Source organism: Ammospiza caudacuta, chromosome 16, assembly GCF_027887145.1.
Source record: "Ammospiza caudacuta isolate bAmmCau1 chromosome 16, bAmmCau1.pri, whole genome shotgun sequence".
NCBI lineage: Eukaryota > Metazoa > Chordata > Aves > Passeriformes > Passerellidae > Ammospiza > Ammospiza caudacuta.
In genome coordinates this window covers 13424689-13451464 of record NC_080608.1, presented here as the reverse complement: position 1 = coordinate 13451464, position 26776 = coordinate 13424689, and the positions used below count along the sequence as shown (strand labels likewise).

The window sequence follows — 26776 nt, the reverse complement described above, 5'->3', positions numbered from 1 at the left end:
AACTACATCTGAGCCTGCCAGATTTTCCTTACTCCACTGGGACACCCTTGCTTTTGGGCTCCTCTTCCAGAGCCCCACAGCATTCAGCTGGGAGCATTAATCTAGGAATGATGCAACTCAATATTCTGTGAACTAGATAATCCACTACACCTGCGACCTCAGTTCCTTCTCCCCAGCTGCTACCCAGCCTCCAAGAACCTCTCAGCATGAGCAGCCTGCACAAATGTGGTCCCATCCATTCATGCCCCATCTCTTACCTTGCTGGAACCTGGGGGGACCAGGAGGGACTTCCTGGTTTGGGTCCACGGGGGGCTCTGGGGTCAGGGTGTCAAACTGCTCCCTGCTGATCATATTCACCTTCTTGAAGTTCTCCACCTCTTGCTGCATTGGAGGAAGAAGATGGTGAAGAAACTACTCACAACCATGGCTCTGCTTGAGCAACAGTCACAACACTGGGCCCCAAGGACAGTCACAGGGCCTCGGTGCCCAGAGGGCACTGGCTGCACAGGGGAGATGCAGCAGACAGAAAACTGGCACTGCACAGGCCACATCTGAGCCACTGATGCTGCCAAGGTTTCAGGGATCCCAGTTAGGTTCACTAACCAGCACCTGCTTCTCTCAGGCTTTTACCAGCCAGGTCAGAGCCAGTGAAGTGAAGCTCAACATGAGCTCAGTGACCATTTTCGGCCAGGACCCCCTGCCACTCTCCTGTGTCCCTAGAGCACCCCTCCCCACATCCTCACAGCCAAACTGGCAGCAAACACCCCAACACACACTGTCCCTGTCATCCCAGAGAGCAGTACTGCTTCACACTTAGAAGCACTGAGCCCAGCTGGCAGCTCTAATAAGTCATCCCACCTCACAGCCATGATTTCTGTCACTGAATGAGTCTGGGCAAGTCCCTGGAAGTGAGAGTCACCAAGCTGGGACCCCAACATTTCAAAACAGCAGATGGGCTTTCTATAAAAAGCCCATGTCTATGCAAACTGACACCAAAACTGAGAAGAGCACAGGCCAAGAGCAGTCCAGCCACCCATGACTCCGTCCCCAACACACATAGTCTCCAACAGGCTGTACCCAAAGCACAGGGCACTAAGGGCAGTGCAGAGACAGCCAGCTCCCCTCACAGACCTGGCACTGCCAGCTGAGATCCTGGCAGACAGCAGAACAATGGGCCCCATGTTCCAGGTCACCTCACCACTGGCACTTTGTTTACCTGGCTGTAGCCTCACGTCTGCTTACAGCTTTGTGTTTATCCCTGGCATGGGCAAACATGATGCTGGGAGCCAAGAATCCCAAACACTGCAGGAGGACTAATCCCAGTTTAGCTGTACCCCACTGCACTGCCCTTTTCACACTGCTGCACACGAGGCTCCCCACAGGCCACACAGATCCCTTCCACCCTCAGACCAGCACTCTCACCTTGATCTGTGAATACTCTGGCTCAAACTGCTCTGTCCACAGGTCCTGCTCGTAGTAGTAGAGCCCATCATTGATGACCTTGGCCAGCTCTGAGCTCATTTTAGCCCTGGAGGTGTGGTTGCCAGTCCTGTCCCCGCCGGGGTGGCGGCGCAGGTACGGGGGGGTCTGGGTCACGATGAGGATCTTGTTCACGTCGCGGTCGTCGATCTCGTAGTCCGAGTCCTCGTCTGACCAGTCGGTGAAGGTGTTCTTGCGCCCGTCCATCTGCTCCATCTCCTCATCAAAGAGGAAGTCGAGTTCCTCAGGCTCATCTTGGTCCTTTTGCTTCTGCTGCTGCGGTGTCTTTGACTCCTCTGGTTTCTGCAGGTCGGGGGTGAGGGTGACACAGGGTAAAGACCCCACGGCGACACAAGACCCAGCTCTCACCCCTTGTTTCTTTATCCCAGCCCATCTGGGGAGAACATTCATTTGCACCACTGAGGAACAGCTCCAAAGGGGCTCAGATGGACACAGGAGAGACTGGGACATCACTCCCAACAGACCCTACTTCACTGAAGCCTGCCCATGTATGATCCAAGCCACCCCAATCACTGGGAGACTCCCAGTCCAACAGCTCACACATCTCTTACCTTGGGCCTGGCTGGGGAAGGTCGGGGTCTCTTCTTCACTTCAATCCATGTCTCTGAATCCAAGTCTGGCAGGCTTGTGGACAGGCCCTTGGGCATTGTCTTCAGGTTGCTGACCTCCTCTGTTTTGGTGGGGACTGGGCTGGCAGGACGTGGGGAGCCTGGAGCAGACTCTGGAGCCAACAAGAGCCACAAACCACTTTAGAGGGAGGGAGGGAACCCAGGGGGTGTAGTTACAAATTACCCAACCATTCTGGCAGCATGGCACAGCCTGCAGGACTAACTGGCACCCAGTGGCCACAGTTAAACAGCACAGTGCCCACAAGTGCTAGAGTGGGAATCTCCAGTTAAAGCTATGATGCCAGGAGTGGCCACAAAGCTTTGCAGGTGACAGCTCCCAGACATACAAAGCCCTAAAGCAGGTGTTCTGCTGCTCTCTGGGAAACCTTCCAGAGAGAGTCTGGAGCCAGATCTTCTGTCAAAACTCTTATGGCAGCACCAAGATCCTTCACATGGGCCCTCAGGCCCAGCCCTGGGCTCCTGCCAGCCCCCATGGGATGAGGTGACAAGAGCATGGGAAGCCCATGAAGGACAGAAGACCCTTCTGCAGCACTTGGGTGACAGCTCCACACCTGCTGCCCAATTTGTGCCCAGTATCTCCTCAACCAACAAAGGCTGGATTCACAAGTGTCCTCTGCTCTGCCCAGCAGCTGTAGACTATTTCCAGGCAAGCAAAGAGACTTTCAGCAGGACTGACTCTCTCTGAATCCCTTCAGCCCTAACAGAGGACAGCCACACTCAGTCTCTCACATTACCCTATACCTGGAGGCAGCAGCATTCTGGGAGTCCAAGGACACCAGCTCCCACCACCAAGCAGAAAGGCAATGGCAGAGCCCTGCCCTGGGAACACTCCTGACTCTCAGGGTCTCAGCCCTGCTGCAGTTCCAGCACTGCATCCCACACCTCCCTCCCCATTCCCCCAGTGCTCACCAGTCTCCTTCTGGAAGCTCTGCCGGGGCACAAACTCAGGGCAATTGATGAACTGTGAGAAGTCTGTCTGTGTGTAGTCTGCCATAGGAGGGCCAGGCAGAGCCCATTTTTCTGGCTGCTCTTTTCTCCTGATCTTCTCATCCACGATTTCAACCACCTTGCTGTCCTTCAGAGCCTGGAACCAAGCAATATTTGCTTAACTTGGGGCCTTGCTTTGGCATATTGAGCCCAAGCCATCCCTCCCTGGAGGACTCACAGGAGGCAGGAGCAAGTCAAGAACAAGAGAAGGCTCCACTTGCACTCATCCACAGTGAACAGGCATTACACAGGGGTGATGAGAAGCAGAACAAGGAGGAAAGGTGACATTTCCTTGCCCTCACCTTGATGATGAGGCTGATGTCAGTGGTGAGTGCCTGCACACGGTGGAAGCTGGCGATCAACGTGATGGGCAGGAACCCCTCCGAGTCCATCTTGCGCCGCAGGAAGAAATCCCGCTCCAGGTTGTCCACACTGAAGTAATATTCTCTGCATGGACAATGTGTCAGTGAGAGGAAGCCCCAAACCACCATTCTCTGGGCACGCCCAAAGAAATAACCCCCACACACCCTGAAGGGAGAAAGCCTGGGGAGCCTAGATGCCAACACCTCAGCAGGGTCAACACATCAGCTCTAATCCTTCCCATGGGATTGGCTGCACAGTCCCCACCACCCAACAAGGACAGGAGGTGGTGCTCACATCTGCCTCTTGATGTAGTCCTTGAGCAGCTCCTGGTCCACGCTGTAGAGCTCAGCACTGCTGATGTTGTCGAAGTAGTAGGTGATGTTGCTGGCGTACTTCTGCGTGCGGGAGCCGTCCGAGCCCTCGAATTTCCGGTACCCATACTGGTAGTCAAAGTGCCCTGGGGGACACCAGGGTCAGCACAGAGCCCCTGGGGTCTGCCCTGCCAGATGGGGGTGGACTCCTGCACAAACACTTCCCTCTTCCTGAGGACCCCCTGGAAGCCCACAGTGGAGCACCCACATCCCTCATCCTCCTCCTGCTCTCTGTCTCTGCCACAGAAGGGGGCAGGAACCCTCTTACCCAAGGATAACTGGGCAGCCCAGCTGACACACAAAGGCCCTACACTGAAGCTGCATCAGTGTTAGCACGGACACTGCCCAGTCATATGTCAGGACAGATGCTCTTTCTCACCCAAGCCATGACTCCTGCTTGGCTGTCAAATGGCATAAAGCCTTCACAGACTATCAGCATGCTTCAATTCCTGCTTACAGAGCTATTGCAAGGGGCGGAAAACATGAAAAAGAGCTTAGCTTGAGTAGCAGGAAGACATCTGCTTTTATAAAATTGACTTATTTGCTTTGTTAACAGCAGCTCAACTTACCGGCTGCAATGACCTGCCACAATATTCCCCTGCATCCCTGGAGTGCTCTGCCCTCCCCAGCCCACTTTAGAGCCCCAGATCTCTGAGGCACACAGGCACAGAGCTCTGTGTCACTCTCCCTGCAGTCACAGAGCACACACACACAGTGCTCACCTCCTCTGCCACGGCCCCTGCCCCTGCCCCGGCCGCGGCCCCGGCCCCGGAAGGTTCCTCGCACGGCGCCTCCCTCGCTCTTCACGCTGGACGTCTCATCGTGGTCCTGCCAGCTGCGCTCGTGCTTGTTGTCAGGGTGCCAGCCTGCAGCAGGGGGAGAGGCAGGAGGGGAGTGAGGGCATGACAGCACCTCCCCTCTGAATGCAGGGCAGTTGTGCCCCGTGGCCAGGCCAGGAGGGTCCCCAGTCCCAGCCCCACCTTTGAGCTCGCTGCGGTTGTTGGAGGGGTGCCTGTGCTGCTCGTTCTGCCGGTTGTTCCGAGAGGCTGTTTTGTCCCTGGGCACCTCTGACTTCATGTCTATCTGCAGAGGGACCCACTTGTGTTTGTTGCCTGCAAAAGGACAGGGTTTTGGTGTGACACAGATTCAGAGTGCGGCTGCTTCCTCCCCTGCAGCCCCCACACATGGAGGGGAGAGAGCAGCGGGGCCTTTTGGACAGACCCTGTCCTCTGACACCCCTCCAGGCCTCACTGGATGCAGAACAGCTCTGATGGGGACTCTGAGACACAGAGGGACATGAGTCAGAACTTGCCTGTGGCAATTGTCACAGCACTTGTCCTTCCTCTGCCCCTTTCTGCCTGCCCAGGCTCAGGCCAGACTGAGCCCACGTGTCAACCACAGCTGATGGAACCCACAGTGAGGGGCTGTTCTGCGCCACCATGGAGCACCTGGGAAGGCAGGCTCCTGCCCTGCCTCTGCTTGGGCCCTGCTCCCACCAAAATGACACCTGAAGCCTGCAAACACCTTTTCCCACAGCTGTCCCTGCACTGGGATCATGTCCTGCAGCAAGGACTCCACATAAGGCAGAGGAGGCTTCCACCTGCCTGAGGGCTGGGAAGGGGAAGAGAAACTGAGCCTGGAGGACTCTCCCCACCAGCTCCTGCCTTACCTTTCTTCTTCTGGGCTGACTTCTGGTTGTCGTCATCACCATTCTTCTCCTCCCCAGACTCATCAGATTTGGTTTTCAGGCTCTCTTTGCCATCGCTCCCATCTCCCTTTTCCTGCTCTTTCATGTCTTTCTTGACAGGCAGTTTCCGAAGGGATGGTGCTTTGTGTGGCTGCTGGGGACACAGCAGGGCAGGAAAATGTGAGAGGTGGGAGCAGTGAGGAGCTGGAGGCAGCCCCAGCAGGAACAAGAAGACTTGGCCCTAGGCTGGGTGCATCCCTGTACCTCCCAGAGCTATCCTGCTCCTGGGGAAGGGCTCATGGCTGAGCAGGGCAAGGGCTCATTGAGACACCAAGATGGGCTGACAGGGAGACCCTGTGCTCATGGATGGGTTTGTCCTGTAAAGGACCAAACTGCCCCAGTGACAAAAGGGTGAGTGACCACCTTGCCCTGACACACAGGCAGCAGCTAGCAGAGCAGCACCCAAAACCAGAAAGGTTTCAATGACACCCATGTCCTCAGCAGGGAGGAAAGGCTGAGCCCCTTCAGCACACCAAACCCTTTCATGCATTTTCAGTTCCTCCTGACCTTGGCCCAGTCCCCTCCTGCACAGAGCAGGTCTGGGGGCTGGCCTACCTGCTCCAGCCAGCCCAGGGTTCAGAATGGGCTCCAGGTTCCCAGAATAGCACTGAGGGAGGGAGGCAGCCCTAAAAGGAAATTCCCTGCACACTATTCCTGGCTGCCTCTGCACTGACACTCAGCACCCCAAATGGCCTGGCTCAGCCAGTGCTGCCAGAGGGACAGGGAGGTCTGCAAGGGCCTCATCCTGCCCATCACAATGGTTCTGTGTTCTCACCTGCACACTCTTGTGGGCTATTTCTCCAGGTGTTGGCCAATTTGTGGCATCACCAAAGTCACCAACCTGGCAGCAAAGAGAAAGGTCCTGTTAGTGCACAAAGCTGCAGGTGTTCCCTGCAGCAGGGAAGAATGCTTTCCACCCACCCTGTCCCACAAACAGCTGTCCCCAGGAGGCTGGAGGGGGACACCCACACTGCACATACACAGCCCCTCTCCCCCTCAAAGCAGGAACCCTGAACTAATTCCAAATAGCTGCAGACAAGTTTATGTCCATCAGACATTGAAATGAGGCTGCCACCACTCCTGCAAGCTCCCAGCCTCTCACCAAATGTTCTGCCCCAGCAGCAGCATTTTGCAGCAAGTTGCCCAGGGTTAATTCACTCAATTACAGGCACCATCCCTTGCACAGGGAAAGCACTCAGCTACCAGCATTCTAAATACACCTGATGCAAGTACAGTCCACTGAAGAAGCTCTTCCAGCTGCTGGCAGCCACAGCCAGGCACAGCCCCACAAGTGTTCAACTACAACCACCCTGTGCTGCCAACAAAGCAAGGGCATGGTCCCAGAGTGGCTGAGAAAATTCAAGCAAGTGAAGGAACTTCCTCATTCCAGTCACCCCATGGCCACACAGGGGAACATCAACTACTTCTCTCCTGAATAAATGACCTGCTCACTACCACCATTTCTATCTCTTTCAGCTTTCAGAGGACCTGCAGGACAGAGGAAAGAAGTCAAACAGCTGCCCAGGTACCAAAGGAATCATATTTGGGCACAGAAACTCCTCCTTGCCCTTGTGGGATCGTTATTTCTGAAATAATTTGGAGTCAAAGGAATTTTTTATCCCTCAGGAGATCACATCTTTACATGCAGGTGCCATGTTCCTCTGCCCAGGAGGCAAGTTTCCTGGGAAAACCAATTCCAGTGCCTGTTTCACAGAGAGGAGCACCTTCCATCCCAGGGCCTTCCTCTCTCCAAAATGGAGCAGAGAAGTAAAGTCCTATCAAGCTGCAGATACATCTCTACTGGCTGCTGGGAGCCAACACCAACAGCCCTGTCCCCAGCTGTGCCCCAGAAGAAACTGTCCCTCCATGACCACTGATTCCCTGGAACAAATTGCCCTGGTTCCTCCAGAGGAGTGGCTCTGTCTGACATCAATTTTACTGGCTCTGTGTGTGCCAGGGAGGAACAGACTGCACAAGGAAGGACAGAGCTGCAGACACACCACTGGCACACCCTGCCTACACTGCAGGGCTGGGCACAGGCTGAGCCCACAAGGAATCTGGGGTGTCCTCACAGCAGGGTGAGAGGTTTGCCACATCCAGAACTCCTCCAGGTGCCTCCCTCTTAGAGGTGAGGTGAGAAGGTCTCCCCTGACCTAGCTGGGCAGAAAACCAGTCACAGCAGCATGCAAGATCCCTAAAATGCTGAAGAGGAGATGGAGAACAAGGCCAGCACATCAGGCTCTCCACAAGCAAGCTTGTGAAGGGAGAGCTCTGTCTCCAGACCCTCAAGAGGCTCATGCAGCACAGACAACTGCACCAGAAACTGGGGGCCAGTGAGAGGAGAGCAGGCACAGCCTTACCTTGCTTCCTTTCCTCTGTCTCGGGTTGGCAGCCCTCACCACTTTTGCTGGAGTTGTAAGTTCTGCAAGAGAAGGATAACAGAAGTGTTAAAACACAGCTGAGAGCTGTGAGTGGGAGTGTTGGCTCTGGACAGAAGTGGGTAGGAAGGAAAGCAGCTCCCCCTTGAGCAAAGGAGGGCTAACAGGAAAGGTAAACAGAAAACACAGCCAGCTCCTGACTCGAATCTCAGAACTGCCCCGTTAAGATCAGAGAACTCCTGACCAATCCAGGCGGCCCAGAGATGGACTTTTAACCCCAAGCTGCTGCAGGATGGCAGCCCCTGCCTTAGCTCTGCCCTCCCCAGCCAGGGAGGATGGGGGCAAGGAGCATCCACAGAACAGCAAAACAAACCTGCCCTTGAAAAGCCAATTCCCATCACAGTGCCCTGATGCTCCCCAGAGCGCAGAGCAGGGCTCTGACAGAACTGTGCAGAAGTCTGTGGCTGCTGCATCCTGGTCTGAAGTCAGGCATCCCAGCAGGGACAGCAAGTTCAAGGGAGGAAATGTACAGAGAGAACGAGCCAGTGCCTAAATCCTGCTACAGCTGCAAGCATTTAGGCACTGAAGCACCTCTGGGGTGTTTTAACACATCAGAGTGAGACTGCTGGGTTCACACCACCACAGACCTCACAGCAAGTCAAGATCTCAACCTCACCATGGCCCATCTTGGCTCCAGCTCACACACCACCTCCTTACAAGCACAAACAGGAATTCAGCTTGCTTTGTCCCCGAGCTCTGGCTGCAAGGTCTCTGATCAGGCTCACACAGGGCACACAGAGACCAAGCAGGAGAGCAGCACAGCTCTGCCCAGCACACACCAGAGGGTTTTGTGGGACCTCCTCCAGGACACTGGTGCTCCACAGGGACAGGAGAGCCCACTGGGCCCTGCCCCAAAGGGCAGCCTGTGCCAGGTGCCAGCTCCTGCAGAGAGGATTTCTGCTGACTCACTGGCTTTGTTTAGAAGAAAAGCAGCCCTGGCTGGGGTAGGGTGAGGGTGGGAGGATCAGCACGGCTATCAAGGGATGCCCCGGGAAACACCCTTAGTAGCCTATTCAGCTCTGCTCAAAGCTGCCTTTGATCTCCTTGCAAGGCTGGACAACTTTGCCTGGATGATCAAAACCGGTCCCCTTCTGAGCCTCCACACCAGTGATTCATCCTGGCCTTGCTCAGGGCTGGAGGCTTTGAAGTGTCAATAAGGCAGAGTCAGACATGGCAGGACAGAGCCATGTGCACTCCCCTTCCCCAATTCCTTTCTCTATGGCTCCTGCATGGAGATTTCATGTCCAGAAGAGTCCAAGCTCTCAGCTGGGTCCCTGAACCCTCCCCTTTTCCCCCAGACCTCCCCAACCCACCTGCAGTGCCTCCCTTCACGAGCAGCAGCAGTCCCACGTGTCCCTCATTTATTCCATGTGCACTTCATTGAGAATCCTGGCTCCATGGCACAAAGCTTGCCACAGGGCTTTTAAACTTCCCTGCTGGTGTAGGAAGAGGCACCACTTTCAAAACCGCCCCCAAAATCCTCCATTCAACGCCCACAGATGTCACCAACTAAATATAGCTTCAAAAGGCACCAGGAGCTAGAGCACAAACCCACAGACACAGAGGAGCCCTGCCTGCTCCAACAGCACTGATGGGACTGGCACAGCCTGACCAGGGCTGATCTCTGGGGCTGGGGACAGCAGGGACAGCTCTCAGCCTGCAAGGATCCCAGCCAGGCGCCTGCTCCCACCACAGCACAGCCCCAGGGCTCACAGCAGCAGCATCCAGCCCCTTCCTGCAGCTGCCTCGAGGCCAATAGATGTTCTTGTGCTTTTTTTTGGGAACCAGTCAAAGAGAGGGGCCTCACAAGCAGCACTGAAAGAGGACCAAGGGGCACAGCCTGTGGCAGGGGCAGGTGCCACAGACTCCATCATCTCTGCGGGGGAGGGAGGAGATTGTTTGAAACAAGTTCTGCTGCTTTCCTTATCTGCAAGATATGAACAGGGATCCCTTATCTTGCTGAGGTGCTGAGAAGGCTAATTAGCATTAGCAGAGCACTGGAGAAGACAAAACACAAAGCAAAGGGGTGCAGTCCAGCAGGAGGGGAGGCTGTGGAGCACGGATGGAGCCCCAGCAATTCATGGTGGAGACCAAAGTAGGAGACGAGAGGCTGGGACCGTGCTGGTGGACACGTGGCCAGACACAGCATTTGCTGAGCCAAGACCACAGCAAGCAGAGGCCATGCAAGCCTGGCACCCTCCAGGGCACAGCAACATAACCAAGGGCACCAGCAACACATCTTGTGGTCTTCAGCTGCAAAGACCCCCTGCAGGAAAGCCTCACTGCATCAGCCTGGGGAGTGGAGAGCAAATGAGTGCTGCTCATCCCAGGCAGGAGCTCAGCACAAGCACTGAGGGACACTGGACGCCTCCCTGGTTCACAGGCGAGCCTTTAAAAGCTGCTAACAGATGTCTCAGACCTCTGGGTGTCTCACAACCCTCCCTTTGCATGTGTTTGGTGGCAGTAAGTAATTTCAGTTGCACTAGCAGTGCCTGACCACCTCGTGAAAAACAGGGCCTCTCTGTGTGAGGGCACAGACAAACAGCTGCAGCAGGAGCCAGGGCTCAGTGGAGTGAGGCTGGCAAAGGGACAGCGGGCAGGGAAGCAAGGAGCAGCTCTGCCTCAGCCACAGAGCAGATGCTGGCACAGCCAAGAACAGAACAGCAGCAGGTCTTGAGTTTTGATCTGCTGCCTGCAGCCAGAACCTGATGGTTTGTCCAGCCATGGGGGTGCCCAGCCACGAGGTGATTATCCCTTAGCAACCAAGGGGATGAGGCACAGGTGGGAGCACCCACAGCAGCCCCAGAGTTGCTATCACAGCCAAACCCTTCCTGTGGCTGTGCCACAGCCAGAGCCCTCCCTGGCTTTGCACACTCACTCCCAGATGCACCTGAGTGCTTTCCTGCAGCCCACACCTGCCTGGGGCACAGAGCCCTGGGGTGGGAGGCTCACAGGGGCATCCAGGTGAGCAAATGCCTCTTATCCTTGCACAAGGAGCAGACAGCCAGAGTAACAGCAGATCCACAGCTAAATGTCCCTCCACCCCAACAGGACATTTGACATAGGACCATGGGACCCAACCAAGGAGATACATCTACTAACTGATCTGGGAAAATGAAATCAAACACCCAGCAACTGGTTTTCTGCCTTTCCTTGAATCCAGTGGAATTTATAATGAAATTTTAGAGAAGGTACATGAAGAGAGAATAAATCTGCAGTGCTGGGCAAAGACCTGGCATTACTGGAGAAATACCTGTACCTATAGCAAGAATGCTGTAATGCCTGCTCCAGGTGTGCAATGCAGACAGGGGCTCCAGCAGCTGGGACAGCCTCAGAGGGCAGCCCAGGCTCCCAGCAGGAATGCAGAGCCCTCAGCTCTGGCACACTGTCCCTGACACAGCACGCCCTCCTTCCCCAGCAGCCAGGTCGACAGAAAGGAGCCATCCTGCTCCCTGCTCCACAGCCTGGCACCTTCCAGAAAGTGCTGATAAAGGAGGTTCCAAGCCAAGAGCCCGGACTTTGTGCTGAAGAGGCTGAGGCAGGGGCGCATGCTCTGTGATGCAGCTCCTGATGGAGCTGCAGGAGCCAAACCAGTATCCCCAGTTTCCCCAGAGCCCTGGCAGGAGCTTGAGGGTGCTGTATGACACAGCCACGTGCCCAGCAGTCAACCAGGATCCACTTCACTCTTGTGCCTCCACAGTGCACAGAACACTCTTGGCACATGTGAAGACTGTAAGGCATAACCAACACAACAGGACACCAGCTCTGGCATCGAGGTTTTTAGGTGAGAAAAGCAAGTGCAGCTTGGGCAAGGGTGAGCTGACAAAAATGTTAAAAAATGTTTCTGCGTGGGATTATTTGTTTTCCCAGGAGATAGATAGCTCCTTCAGAGTAATTTTGTGAGGGCAGGAGAGTCCCTCCTGGGGTACTGACACAGAGGAAAGAGGGGGTTAAACAGCACCAACCCTCAAAAAAATTCCTGTAAGACAGACCCAGCAGGCCTGCCAGGACCCCACTGTGGCAGCAAGAATTCCCTTCCTGGCCTAAAAGAATACCTAGGGAGCAGCTCCAAAGGTGCATCCCTACCTTCCCAACATGGGTAACTCAGGCCACCAACCCTGTCCCTGTCCTTGCTCCAGGCCTCAAGGAATCTCTCTCTCAGGGTGACCTGATGTGCTCAGCAGCAGGAGCATGATATGGATTTGGAGACTCTCCTGTGGCACTCATGTACTCAGTGCAGGACTTGCATTCTGAGCCTGCCCCAGCCATCAGAGGACACAGCTGGTGACCTTCATGTCCACCAAGAGCACACAGGGACATGTGCAGGACCAGATGTGTCCTGCAAGCCAACAGCAGTCCCTGCTCCCAGCAGCAGCCTCTCTCTTGCAGGCAGTGATAGAACTCTTTCCTTTTTGAGTCCATCCCAAACAGGACCCCCTGAAGTTACAGGCAGAGAAGCCTTGGGGAACAGGCAAACACTTTATTTATATATTTATAACAGCTCCTTTTGTGGGTGCTGCACCCATTTCTGGATCAGCAAGAGGCTGGGGTGGGCAACACACCCTTGCTGTAAAGTGGCTGGGAAGCACCAGCAGATGGGACGGAACCTCAGCCACCCCAGGGAGACACTGGCAACACCCCAGTGAGCAGAGAGGGGCAGGTACCCCCAGAGACCAATGAGCAGATCCAGCCCTGCCCTGCCTCCCCAGGAGCTGCTCCCTGCACAGCCCCAGCCCTGTGCCAGAGCTGAGATGGGAAACACTTGTCCCTGCAGCTCCACACACGAGCGGAAAAGCCTGGGATTTATAGCACTGGCTGCTTGGCAGGCTCACATTCTGCTGAAGGCATCACAAAGCACACAAAGCCAGAAAGGTCCAGGACAGGCTCAGCCCACAGACTGCACCTCCTCTTGGTTTGCAGTGTTTTACAGCTCTACCTCCCACCAAATCACAGCTGCAGCCAGAGGCACATGAGTGCATGGAGGGGGAAACAAGGGAGCAGTGCATGGAGTTCTACAGCTTTAAAGGAGATGTTAGCACAAGGATATCTTCCAGCACAAATGGGTTGGTGCCTCCATGACAGGGGCTCCCACCTGCTCCTGGGGACTGCAGAGAACCACACAGCTCCCAGAGGCAGTGTCTGGCCTTGCTTACAAAGGTAAGAGGAATATCTGCAACACCTCAGCAACAGCAGGAGTTTCCTGTACATGCAAAAAAAGCTGCAGAAGAATGGCCAAGGTCAGGACCAAGCAGAAGATTGGATCCTTAAGGTGGATGCCTGAGCAGGATTCAGGCTTGTAAAGCTCGTGGGAAGCCTGCTGAGCTGGAGCAGGAGATAAGCTGCAAGTAGCATGGCTCAAAGCCTTCCAAGAAATTTTCCCCAGCTCCACTGTACAGCCCTACTGTAACAGCAAAGGAAGCAAGGAGCTGCCTACACCTCTCTGCAATGTAAGCTCTGCAACTGCTGCAAAGATCACTCTCTAAAAATAACTTCAAAAAGGGCATCTGACAGCTCCATGGAGAGCATGAGAACACTCCCACCTGGGTGTCCTAGGCAGCTCCAGGAGCTCAGGAGTTTGCCCTGGAAAAGTGCAGGGAGGGAGGCTGGGGCACAGGCAGGTGGAGCCAGGACAGCACTGCCACAGGCTGAGTGTGGGCATCTGAGTTATAATCCAGCTCTCTGAGCCCTCACATCCCCCAGCTGATAGTCTGAAAGCCCCGGAAGAGGAGGAGCAGCTCAGGACATGTGCAGAGCCCTTCTCTGCTGAGCACAGATCCTCACAGCGAGCAGGGGCTTCAGCCAGAACACAGCAGAGCTGAGAACAGCGCTGCTCCTTCAAACACACAAAGCTGCTACAAGCTCTACACACATGCATTATCTGCAGGGTCTGACATTTATTTCCAGAGCAAATGAGGGGCAGGAAGGGTCTGGACTTACCAAAAATGCAAGATCATCTTCACTGCAGCCTCTCAGTCCCAGACAGAAATGCTGTAACTTGTGACCAGCTACACTCCAGGAGGAGCGGGTCAGGAAACACCGACAAGCATTTCTAACATTAACATTGTCACTGAGGGCAGCCTGGATGCTTCCTGGCACAGACAGCTACTATTAAAGGTAGAGAATGAACTCCCTCTTAAGGGCGAGTGACATCTTTCCACCGCCTTTTCAAGCAAATCTCTTCCCTGAAGAGGATTTCTAGGAAACTCCTGACACACAATCCATGCTCACAGCCCTGCACATGATCCCCGAGATGCCAGGCACACACAGAATGAGACTGCACATGAACCACCTCCCATCCAGTTACCTACAAAGAAAAGAATTCTCAACTAAGGATTCTCTCCAGGGGGAACCAATGGTTCCTAAAAACCAAGGAGCATGGCACAGGGCACACAGGCAAGGTCACCCAGCTGACCAGACCTCAGAAACTGTCAAAATGAGGAAGCTGGGCTGGCTCAGGCCCCCACAGCTGCTGAGCCACCCTGGTCTCTCTGAGCAGGGCTAAGGCACCCTGCAGAGCTGAGCACCCGTGCCTCACCCAGTACATCTGGTGCAGATATCTCCAGCTGGAACAGCATGTCACCAGCAATTCCCCTGCCAGCATGGAAGGCAGAAAAGCCTTCAAGGACACCTGTGAACACTCTGTGAGGTTAAATGGTTCAGGGACAGAGGCTGGAAAAGCTGCAGGGAAAAGGCTGTGTCAGCGTGAGCCCCTGAGAAAAGGCACAAGTTGATCCAGCTGCTGCTCTGGGCACGAGGCACAGCAAGGACAGCCCAGGGCTAGGACAGGAGGCCACCTGAGGCAAGGCTGCAGCAGCCCAGGGTGTGCAAGTGAGCCAAATCGTGGAGGAGATGGAGAGTCAAGCCCTCCTCCCAGCCAGCTCAGAGACCAGCTGATAGTTCATGACCTAAAAACTAAAATCATGGTGGGGAGAGGGTTAACGTGAACAGGAACTACAGGACAGCAAGGGCAGACACCAGGCAGGACTCACAACTCCTTACAAAACAACAAAAAGAAACCAACCCAACCCACTCACCTTTGGGAACAACTGATTTGCAAATTAAAGAGAGATCCGGAGCAGTTTCCTCTGCTCCCGTTTACCTCTGCTGCACCGCTCTGCCTGTTCTGCCGGGCTCTAATGAAAAGCTAGTTAACAGTTAATTATTACCCATTCAGACACACGATCCCCTACTCCGACTGCCGGCTGGGAGGGATAAGACAGTCACGTGATGCAAAAATCCCGACCTTATGAAAGCACAGGCAACTATATTTAGTTGGAAAAACGATGACCTAGCGAGCCTGCTCCTCCCCGGCCCCCCTTCAGAGGGGCCGACCTGCCACCTCCCAGGATCCTCCCTCCAGGCACCCGGCAAGATCCTCACCCAGCAGGAGCTGGGATACTTAAAACAGGGACACCTGGCACGGGAACAAGCCCTGTGTGCACATCCAGGGTGGAGGGGCCAGGCCAGCACACAGCCCAGCTTGAGGGACCTTCCCTCCTCATCCTCAGTGCTCTGCAGAGGGTCACCCTGTCAGCAGCAAAAGCTGATAAGCACTAAGAGCAACAAACAGGGGCCTAGCCCAAGGTCCTGGACCTTATCTCGAAAGCAGGAGGCACACTGGGAACCTGACCTTTGTGACCAACACAGGAGATGCATTCAGCAGACACGCTCCAGCTGCTGGCTTCTCCATGCCCAGGGCTGGTGATAGGAGTTTACCCCCCCTGGACCAGTCTACCCCTCTCTCCTCAGGGCTGGGTGACCAAAACAGGCACTGGTGTGCTAAGAACACAGTGGGAGCCAAGGCATGCGGAGACATGGCCCTAGAAAATAAGGTGCAACAACAAAATCCAAGAGCATCATCTGCTCCCTCTGAAAGTGGAGGGCTTCACTCTGCAGTGAAAGAGCTTCAAAGCAGAAGAAAACAAAAAAGCCTGAGGAGCAGACATCATTAATCTCTTGACATCAGCAGAAGGGTGCTCTCTGCCTGGATCCTGCTGTGGGCCATGAGACAGCACAGCCAGCAGCGCCTGTGGCACAAGTGAGAGGAGGTCACTGCATCGCTGCTGAATTCCTGCTGACACCACCCCTTTAATGGCTGTCAGCCTCTTCTGCAGCTGCATCTGGGGACTTGGAAGCTGACAAAACCCTTCCTAGGGAGCATCTGGTATGTCTCACTGTAAATATTTAACAACAAAAAGACAGGAATGAGAGCCAAGCGCCTGCAGAGAGACCCTCCAGCTCCAGTTCACACCGTCTACGAGGAGACTGTGCAGCTCCCACTGTGCCAGCAGAGGGGGAGAGAGGTTGTACAAGGCAAAAGTGTGAACTCTGCACAAAATATGCCTCTGGAAAAGCTGTCATCTCAAAGAACAGAATGGGTTTCCAGAAAGGAGACTGTGATGTAATTCAAATAGCATCAATCCGAGTTCCTCCCGCTGTGATTCCTGGACCTTACTGGCTACTCTGGCAGAGGCATCCCTGCAGGACCTGAGTGTCCCCTGAGCAGTGGCCATTTGCTAAGTGACCACTTAACCTTGCCCTCAGCCTGCACAGCTGCAAACCTGCCTCCCTGACTGCACAGAACAAGAGGAGACTGTGCAGCAGCTCAGCTTGTGAGGTCAAGGAACACAAAGGCATCACGGTGCAGAAATCCAGCTCCATCTCTGGGGGCAGGGGACAGTAACAGGGCTTTGGTGGTAGGAGCAGGTGCAGCAAACTTCCCCAGGAATTTAGGGAGGTCACACTTAGGTCTCCCACTAAACAAGGTGTCTCCATAAATGTGCTGAAGAAATCTTAGTCTCATAACCACCTAGATTAAACTCAGCACAGGTATGGGGACTTCCTCCTGCTAGTGAATCCATAGCATTAAACTCATGACAAGGCACTCAAATATCCCTGTGATATTTGAGAGCAAGCAGAAGGGCTTCTTTTTGTGCTACTTCAGGATTACTGCACCTCAGCTGAGCTGATTTCAGGCATGCTTTTCCAAGCAGAAGATACATCATCCTCACTTATGCCCCCCACCTTAAGATGCAGAGACATTCCAATTTTTTCTAAATAACCCTGATATAGCCACTTTCTCCCTGGGTTCACAATCACATGAATCCTGCTCCATAAACCACTCTCTCTAATAAAGTTAATTCCAGTGCTACAGGTGGCTGCCTCCCATGTCAATAAAGAGCATAAAAGAGTACAACACCCTAATCAGACTAAGTCTTCCCAAAGGAATCAGGAATACCCAATTACAAAAGAGTGCAACATAGCAGTTTCCTAATTTAAAAATCCATCTCCCCTCCTTTTATTTCTAAAGGATTAAAAATCACTTCCTTGCAGTGGTAGTATCACCCTCATCTCTTTATGGAAAACTTCACAGCATTTCATTCAAAGAGGCATTTATAAACTCAAGAAAGATATCTCAGACACTGCTGACAGTTGTACAAAATGATCAGGTCAGGGTGCAGCAGATGAAAAAAAGTCATCAGGAGTGGTGAAACCAAGACAGAGCATCACTTGCTGCTCTGCTGAACACCAGCACATCCACAGCTGCACCCTGCAGTCAGCTCTGGTCTCTGGAATTCAACAAGGGCACAGGGCTGTTACAGCTGCTCAAAGAAAAGCAATTAAACCACCCAGAGGCAGCTCCTGGAGAGGTGAGACTAAAAAGGCTGGGATCCTCCACCCTGGAGAGGAGGAGGGCTGGCTGCAGCATGCAGGAGGCCAGGAGGGCACAGGCACAGCACACTGAGCTAGCAGGAGATGCACTTGAAGTGCCAGAAGTATTTCCTTTCAGAGCAGGCAGATCTCACACAGTAGCGAGTTCTGGGAGCTGAACAGCATCAGCTGCCTGGCAGAAGGTTGGTGTTCAGAGTGAAGACATCCACAGACATCCAGCTGCAAATGTGCCCTCCCAGTCCTCCTCAGCAGCAAAGTGGGAATGTGAGAGTGTGTCCCTTGTTCCACCAAGCCCAACCCTGCATCTCTCAGGGGCGTTGAAGTCTCTCAGCTTTCCATCTGAACTCCAGATCACATGGTTTGAAATGGATCCTTCTGAAAAGCACCTACAGCTGCCAAATCCTGGCTGTGGGATGTGGGAGAGGAAAGCACTGAGGCGCTGCTGTGCCAGACAGAAGGAAAGCGAGGCCTCTCTTCAACAAGTGCTTTATTTGCAAACACTGTTAGGTAACTGGGACACCAACACTGCTGTGCTTCCACCTCCATAGTGCTCCACGTGACACAGGGATGATCCAGGCTGAGGATCCAGGCTGAGGGCAGGCTGCCACCAGCACCCCATGCTAACAAGCAGGAACATGCTCTGGGGCACACCACAGCTACTGTGCCTACAAAATGGATGAGTTTTGGCTCAGGCACCCCACCTATGCAATTCCCAACCCTGATACTGCAACTCAGCATCTTCCATCACTCTGCTAAACCATCTCCTTGGGAGGGGACCAACAGACTTCTCACCCAGAGGGGAAACAAGCCATTCAAACACACCTGACTAAAGCTTAAAAAACAGATCCCTGATACAAGTGTGGGAGTTCTGGTGACCAGAGTAAATTAACTCATTCAATAACCTCAGCAATGAAAAGGAGGTGAGGGAGTCAAACCCTCATGAATGCATAACAGCTCTGGTGGCAGGAGCAGTGCCACTCTACCTTTGCCTCTGCCTTCACCCTTCACTGTATTCTGAGATACCACAATCTCCAGATAAGCTTAGTGCAAGGGAAGAAGCAGCATGGCACCAACTTTAAGGCTCTTCTGGAGAAAGCCTGCACAATGTCTGTGCAACTACCATTTAGAGGAATCCTGTTAAAGCTTTAACTTATCTACTAAAAACCAGGCAGAATTGTAAAAAAGGCCCCAAGCTCTGTAGGTAATGTTTTCTGCAACACTGCTGACATGTAACAAACACTTTCTGAAGCACTATCATCTGCTGCAGACACACACTCATGCCCCACCCTGGAGGCAGCTGTGCAAGGTCCCCAACCAGCTGGAGAACAGAGAATGGAGCAGTGCCAAGCAAAGGACATCTCTGAGTTCACAGCACAGGCAGGCAAAACCCCATACCAAAAGAAGACAGATCTTCAGCAAGATGGAGAAAAGCCTCCTACAAACTCAACAGATGGGAATATATCCTTGCTCTTCAAAACCCTGATGTTTCACTCTTACAAGTTAAGAAAATCATGAGGGACTTAGAAATGTGGAATCAAAGCCTTAATCCAGGGCATGTAGTTCTACACCAAGGCCTTGGTAGCTGGCTAGAGCTCTGGAAAAACATCCACAACTTCATCCCTCTGTTCAGTTCAGCAAGTTCAATTACAGTGCCTCCAATGTTACACCAGACCACTCCAAACCAGTGAGTGATTTTCCCTGAAATCAGCTTTAAGACACCAGAGCTATTTCCATACTTTCAATGCCTCCACGATCAACAGTGATTTATCCTCACACCATCCATGAACTGGAGAAAAGGGATTCCATGCAAAGCCAAAGATGGACACAGGGACATGCCTGGGGTGACACAAGGCCAAGTCAGGCACTGACTTCCATTCCCAGGGCCTTTGCTATGGCACATCCCCACATGGCACTACAGCTCTGAAACAACAGGCTCGCACTGGCTGATCCTGGTATCACTGGTTAAAACACAAACCTTTCCTTCAGTCCTGGCACTTCCACAACATCAGCCTGGATGAGGAGCTTCTGGCAATTTGGGAAAGGCAGGAATTGAGGTAATCAATGTTTGCTTCTGAAAACGACATTATTTTCCTGATTTGAAACCTCCATCCAGAGCAGCCTCACTCTCCCACCACAAGGCTACCCACACCACTGGGGCCAGGAAGTTTTTTCTTTGCGCTGATGGCAACGCAGTGAGCAACTTGGCTGTCCTTAACAGCAATACTCAACAGCAACACACAGACTACAAGCCACAGGGGAGGTCTGTGTCTTCCCAAAGTACTGCAAATTCAAATATATATCCTCAGGTTCATAGACACATCCACCTGTATACAGGTAACATATAAACAACAACAATCTGAGATACATTTGCATCTTGACACATCAGTGTTTTCAATTATGTGTGATGAGCAAGACCTACAAGTTCCCAAACTCCTTTCACCCTGGACATCCAAATTTGCTATGCTACAATGTATGGGAGGAAAGAACCTTCCAGCTGTTTAGTCATCACTACATGAAAGCATAAAAGATGCCACTGCTATACAGGAATGACCAAATATTAGAGGTTTGTTTAGGAAGTTCTTTTGCTTCGGTTTTTGGGTGGGGCTTTTTTGGGGTTTTGTGGTTTGGTTTTTTTTTTTTTTTTTTTTTACATGAATGTCCATTGCATATTCCAGACTGTACATGGCATGTACCAGTCTTCTAAGTTTGGTCAGAGCTGACTCTGAAGAAGAGAAGTGCAGGGAAGGCAAGGGAGAAGGAAGTTTGAAGAGCTCCATTTTTATTTAATACATACCAGACTGGCCATCAGCTGGAAATATATCTGTAAAAGAAAAAAGAAAAAAAAAAGAGGATCAGTATTGGTTGCAGCTGGAGTGCAAATCATATTTAAAAGGTCTCCTCTCTCCATTTGTTTGCTTTAGCTAAACAGAGGAAGTATTTTCTTAGTATCTCAAGTTAAACATCAATCCAGCTTGGAACCCACCTCAATTCAACCACTTGTTGAGAGAAAGATTTTGAAGGAGTCTGTGTTTACCTGAATGCACTGCTCTCATAAATAACCTTCTGCATTGGCTTCTAGCAGACAGCAGTGAGCAATAAAAAAGGTTCTTGAGATGTACAAAGATCCACACAACGAGCTACTTGGTGGCAGCCCACACTCCCCCTGAGCAGTAACATCAGATGGAAATCTACAGAGAACATCTAACAGGGAGCACAGGTGGAAGCCAAGGCAAAAGCCAAGTGAGCATTCTTCTGGTTGTCCTTGGTTCTGCAGCCACAGCAGCTGTGCCTGGCTCTAACACAGCACCTACACCAGACACACACCCCCATCACCAAATGGACACCCAGGGCCTTGGCACAGCACCCATCACTCCAGGAGAACCCTTCCCTTTCCCAGCTCAGGAGTCTCTGTCAGCAGGCACAGGCCAGATGGAGTCTGGGGGCTCAGACCCAAAACCAGATTATTCAACTCCCCAGCCCCCCAGGCTCTTTCCAGTTAGAGCCACAAGCCCTTCTCTTGGAGGGCCTTAGGTACTGCTGGGAAGATGTTTATTTAAGTAGCTGGAACTTAATTTAAGGAGCACACAGGACAGTGTGTTGGAAAACACCTGTTGATAAGGCTTCCCCAGAAGATATGAAAACAGTACTTTTGAGAGAGCGATTCACCATGTTTTCTTCAAGGATCCTGGAAGAGGAGGGGGAAGGAAGGCTGCCAGCAAGGCAAGGTCCTCCTGGGACAGGGGCAGGCCCCTGGCTTCTGCTTATCAGCTACCCAAAACACACATTCAGCTGGAAAGTCACAAGAGTTGCAGCAAGGACTACCCCTCAGGCAGGGCAATGCTCTCTGGCCTGGGCTCAGCTCGTGCAGAAACAGCAAAAACACTGCTCTGCCAAAACAACTTCTATTTCTCTTCCTTTGACTTGCACCATGTTCAAGTTTGCACCATTTTCAGGCAGGGATGCTTTCATCCCATATAGGAACGGGAAGAGCCAAGCAGAGCAAAAATACCCAGAAGTTAAATCAAGACTCTCTCTACCACTATTACACAATTATGGTCTGTGGCCATCTGAAGACATGGTATATCAAGGACTGTTCAGCACATCCAGAACAATCTCCAAGCACCAGTTTCAGTCCTTTGCAAGCTGCATGTTCTACTGCAATCCTCCACCAGCCCAAATGTCCCAAATGCATTTAAACATCTTTTCATTTTTGTATGGTCACTGAGGAGTTCAGGCTTCTACATCAGCAAGCTGAAACACCCGTCATAGAATCATGACATCGTTAAGGTTTGAAAAGAGCTTTAAGATCTCAAACAAGATATAATTTATTTCCCTACTTGGGCTTCTCTGCAAAGGAACAAGGTGGTAACACTGGTATCCCACCTGTTTGGATCAGCTGTACTAGACGTTACCAAAAACCAAAATAAATAACAGCACCACAAGGGCTGATAAAATAAATTCCTTTGTGCCAGCAGGAATTTAGCAAAGCCAGGCTTTGGCAAATGCTCCCCTTGCTGTACCCTGAGGGGTGCAGCTCTCCAGTGCATTCCTGCTGGGCTGTCCCACCAACTCCTCATCAGACACACCACAGCAGAAGCAGCCACTCACAACAGGTCCAGGCTCCAGACACCACAAATGCCACCAAATCAGGCACAGCTGCAGGTGACCCCTCAGCACCATCTCCTATCAGACATGTCACCACCACAACTCCAAACTCACATTCCCCCAAGGTCCCCTCTCAGCTCACTATTCCCCACTGCCCTGTCCTGCTCTAGATGTGCAGCAAGGCTCTCCTGGCTCCTCCTGAGCTCAGCCACAACTCTAGGGCAGCTTTGTCACTACATTTACCAGAAAAGCAGTGACTTGACTCAGTGGCTGAGGTCAGTAGAAAGCAAGGACCACATATGATGGCCAAGGACAGATACAGCTCACAGGCACCTCAAGAGGCTTGCCACGGCAACTCCTCTCAAGGAAAGACACTGGCATCCAGTGCTCAGCCCCCTTGCTGGGGACAGGCTGACCTTGTCCAACTCATCACACCTGTGATTAACACAGATTTGACTCCAAGCTCTCCAGAGCACACTGAGAACACTGCAAGCTGGCTTGCAGGCAGCTTTCCCCTACAGAGCAGTCTGTAGGACTTGCTTTGAAAAATGGGGCTGCTGGGAGGACAGATCTGAGGTGGGGCTGGTCAGGACCAGCAGGCACAATGACCCTTTGGGACACCTTTTTCCCCTGCAAGCACAAGTGACTTAAATTAAAAATTAGCCTGCCAATTAAGGGCAGCACCTCAGGTGCCCAAGAGAAGCCTAAATCAGGCAGTGCTTTTCCCAAGAAAGCCATGGTAGGGCAGCAGGCAGAAACCTATGTGGCCAGCAGGTAAAGCCCTGGGCTGCTCTCCAAGGAGCCCACATGCTACACTGCAGGGCTGAGGCTGCCTGGCCAGGTCAGCTCCCTCCCCAGCCCTCCCAAGGCTAAAACTCAAACACAAAGAAAGGCACAGGGACAGGCTTTGTGCTCGAAGTCCCAACATAGAAAGGTGAAGCCAGCAAACCAGTCACACCAATTCCTCCCACCACACACACCTGCTGCCTCCCAAGGCACCCTGATGGCCAGGTATCCCAACTCTGGCCAGATGCCGCAGGACAATGCTTCACAGCAGCTGTCCACCATCCTGTCAGCCACCTGCTCAGCAGCAGGCAATCCCTACATGGGACCTCTGCCCACATAACACCCTCCCAGCCATGCCCAGCCTGCCCTCCAGGCAGCCCAGTGGAAAGGAGCAAGAAACAACAGTATGCCAATGGAAATGAGCAGACCCACGAGATTTGAACCCCACAGTCTCGCACTTCCTCCTCCTTCTTGCACACAGACACTTGTTTCTCAGCATGCATCCAAAATCAGAAAGATGTGGTGTCTGAACTAAGGGACCCAGTGACCTGTAGTCACCACAGGAACCACTGATCTCTCCACTGCAGCACCACATACTCCCCAAGCCCCTGACCATTCTCCTCAGCCCTGTACAGAATCCATGCAGCCTACAGTATCTCAATAGAAAAACACATTCTGTGATCTTCCTGTTACCAGCAAAGCAAGGTGGAGGATGGAGTGAGGAGGAGGAGGTCAGGGGTGTGCATGGCAGCTGGCAGGATGCTGGGACAGGCACAGAGCATCCCTTTCAGGACCATCAAGTGAAGATGCAGATGTGATACAGGGCTGCTTGCTCTGAGCACCAATACCCAGAGTTGCTGCACACAGCCCAGGAGATAATATAAATTGAGGGCAATCGTCCTTATTTTAGGTGGTGCTGGGGGTGGATCTCAATTTCAATTTTTGCCTGATGGTATTTTTACACAAAGGAGAAGACCGTATGCTAAAATGGGGCATTTAGAGAGAAAAGCTGATGCATCCACACACAGACCCCCTTCCCCAGGGGCTAGCTGGCTACTGCTGCTATTCAGGTATCTGGGACAGGTCCAAGAAAGTCACCCCATTTATGAGCCCCCATCTCCCCTCTGTTGCTCCCTGAGGAAACACACACTAACCACGCTCACAGTGCTGAACCCAGACACCCACACAGCAAGCCTGTCTTCTCCCAGCTCAGGAGCTACAGCTGGGAAAGGACCTCCACCACCCAGTGCTGTCCCCAGCCCCCCTTTTCCAGCAGGGACACTGCTTCCTCCCTGCTGGGCCATGAGGCAGCGGCTGAAGAGCAGCTCATTATCCCTGACGCAAGAGAAACGCTGACTCGTTATTACAGCAACCTGCAGCCATAACTGCCGAGGGGCTGTGGCCACAGGCTGAGCGCCAGCAGGAACCAGCTCCCTGCTCACCCCCCACCTCCCATCATTACCCCTCTGCTCTCCCAACAACGGGGAAAAACCACCTCAGAGGGCTTTACGCCACCTCCCAGACACCAAAGTGCACTCACTGACTGTGGAGCACACTGGGTGAGGGCTGTGCACACACAGGTACCAGCACAGGGACCCAGTGGGACACTGTCACATCCACACTGCCACAGGAAGACACCAGCTGATTTGTTCTGGCTTTCGACACGTGAAGTTGTAACCAAATCATCCTCCACGTTTTGCAGACAAAAGACTCAGATGTCAGAAAAAAAAAAAATTACCTCTCCAAGGTCACCGGGGGACTGGCAGCAGGGACGTGACCAGAACTCGATCACAAAGGCTCCCAAGCTGCAGGGCTGCACTGCCTGCCCAGGAGAGGGACTGGGCAGGAAATGCTGGGGGATGACAGGATCAATTGGTATCTCTCCTCCTAACCTGACCTGCTGCCCAGCAGGGACGATCCAGGCAGGAAAAAGGTCCTAATTACACAGTCCGGCACATAGTGCAAAGAGACCAGAGCTGCTGGACTCTCTTCTCTGGCCCTATGCAACATTTCACTTCAAATCTGTCACCTGGCTCCCCCTCAGAGGCCGGGGCAGTGCCTGCACAGGTTCCCAAGACAGTTACAGTACTCTTCAAAGCAACACTCAGCAGAGATGAGGGTGAGGTCTGCTAGGGAAAAGCAGCAAAGCAAGAAACCCTAAACCCAAAGATTAGCATGGCCAATTTGATCCCTCCCAAAATCTTGTTTGCTTCCTGTTCCCCTCCTTTGTTACCTGCTGAGCAGGATTGGGGAGGGTCCACCTCTCAGTCACCCAGATCATTCCAGCCCTCTCCAGCTGCCAGGTCCACACTAACACCTCCCATGCCTCTAAACTTACTGTAAGACATTTACCCCCTCAAAGAGAAGCTGAAGCATGAGACAGATGGATCAATCCTAACATGATGCTGGCTAGGTCCCAAGACCTGCAAAAACCTGTGCAAGAGAAACAAAAACAAAAAAAGCTACCAAAGAGTTTAACCCAAATCACTTCCTCTGCAAAGGGATCCAGACCAGCAGTCTCTGCTAAGGGGTTTTCTGTTCCCTGCCCAGAGAAAAGGTTAGATTTGTCCTCAGGCACCCCCATCACCTACACTGGCTCAAGAGCTGCAGCCAGTGGGAGCTCTGACATGTATTTCCCACAAACCACGTGGAATCAAATGCTTGAAATAGGTTTCCAGTGTATAAACAGCTGTGAGTTTGGAGAAGTTCAGCTGTGGTGCCCCTGCAATCTTCATGTACTTGAAAAGTAATCACAGAGTTTCAGAGGAAAAACTCTGGGGAAAAAAAAAATCACCTATTCCAAAATCAGAGCATTACCTGGGATGAGTCCCTAACTCACTCCACAGCACACACCAAATGAGTACCTCAGTGCTGATGTTCAGTGTCCTCCAGATGGATGGGAGCAGGGCTGGGACCCCAGCTGGACACACAGCCACCAGCAGGAACCAGCACTGTGCCTGGCAAAAACACCTTTCAGAGATCCACACGGATGGAAACAGGGTCCAGGTCTCTTCTCCAAGCACCAGAGATGCCAAGGGGGTTCTGGGGAGCCTGACCAGAAGAATGAGAGCTCTCCAAACAGCCAGTCCTGCAAATCCACCACTCACATATGCACAGGCACACAAGGAATAACTGGAAGGTCACAGGCTGTTGTTTCTCCCATCCGCTTATCAGTGCTTGCACTGGAGAGAGCAAACACTGGGTGTTCTCTCCCATTAACCCCATCCCCTCATCTCCAAAGTGCAGAAGCAAAGTCCCAACATTCCCGATCATGAACTCAACAAGGGGCTTTAGATTACTCTTCCATGGAGCAGCTGGTGTCCCATCTCTCTGCCCCACATCCTTTAATCACCAGTAAGCCTGGAGTGATACCACTGGAGGCTTAGGCCCTCCAGGAGAGCAACCCTACATGATTCTGGACCAAATTATCACAGTCACCCTCCCCAAAGTGCTCTTTAAGCCACTGAATAGGCACTAAAATTTCTGGCACAATCAAGCAAAATACATGTCTCAAAGACTCTTGTTTAAATACAGGAGCCATTCTGGGGTGGCCTGGAAGCCAGCTGGATCCCACACTGTGGAAACTGATTGAGGATGGTGTTTCCCTCTGACAGGGTTGCCACTCTCAGAGCTGCAACACACTTTTCTGCTTGCACATCAAGGACAGACCCAAACTCC

The 26776-nt window shown here is 52.7% G+C and overlaps 1 protein-coding gene across 2 annotated transcripts in view; it reads right to left on the bottom strand.

The window, feature by feature from the left end:
• Positions 1–26776, bottom strand: part of LARP1 (La ribonucleoprotein 1, translational regulator) — a 43734-nt gene that overhangs the window by 7408 nt on the left and 9550 nt on the right. Inside the window, exons 2-13 of one of the 2 annotated variants that reach the window (XM_058815602.1) lie at positions 20502–20528; positions 7958–8019; positions 6373–6438; positions 5520–5691; positions 4831–4962; positions 4573–4716; positions 3774–3936; positions 3419–3563; positions 3039–3213; positions 2052–2221; positions 1423–1782; positions 258–381 (exon numbers count right to left, since the gene is read on the bottom strand). In XM_058815602.1, the coding sequence (XP_058671585.1) occupies positions 258–381; positions 1423–1782; positions 2052–2221; positions 3039–3213; positions 3419–3563; positions 3774–3936; positions 4573–4716; positions 4831–4962; positions 5520–5691; positions 6373–6438; positions 7958–8019; positions 20502–20528 (1740 nt within the window). The remainder of the gene's footprint in view (positions 1–257; positions 382–1422; positions 1783–2051; positions 2222–3038; positions 3214–3418; positions 3564–3773; positions 3937–4572; positions 4717–4830; positions 4963–5519; positions 5692–6372; positions 6439–7957; positions 8020–20501; positions 20529–26776) is intronic. The other variant, XM_058815603.1, reaches the window with a different exon arrangement.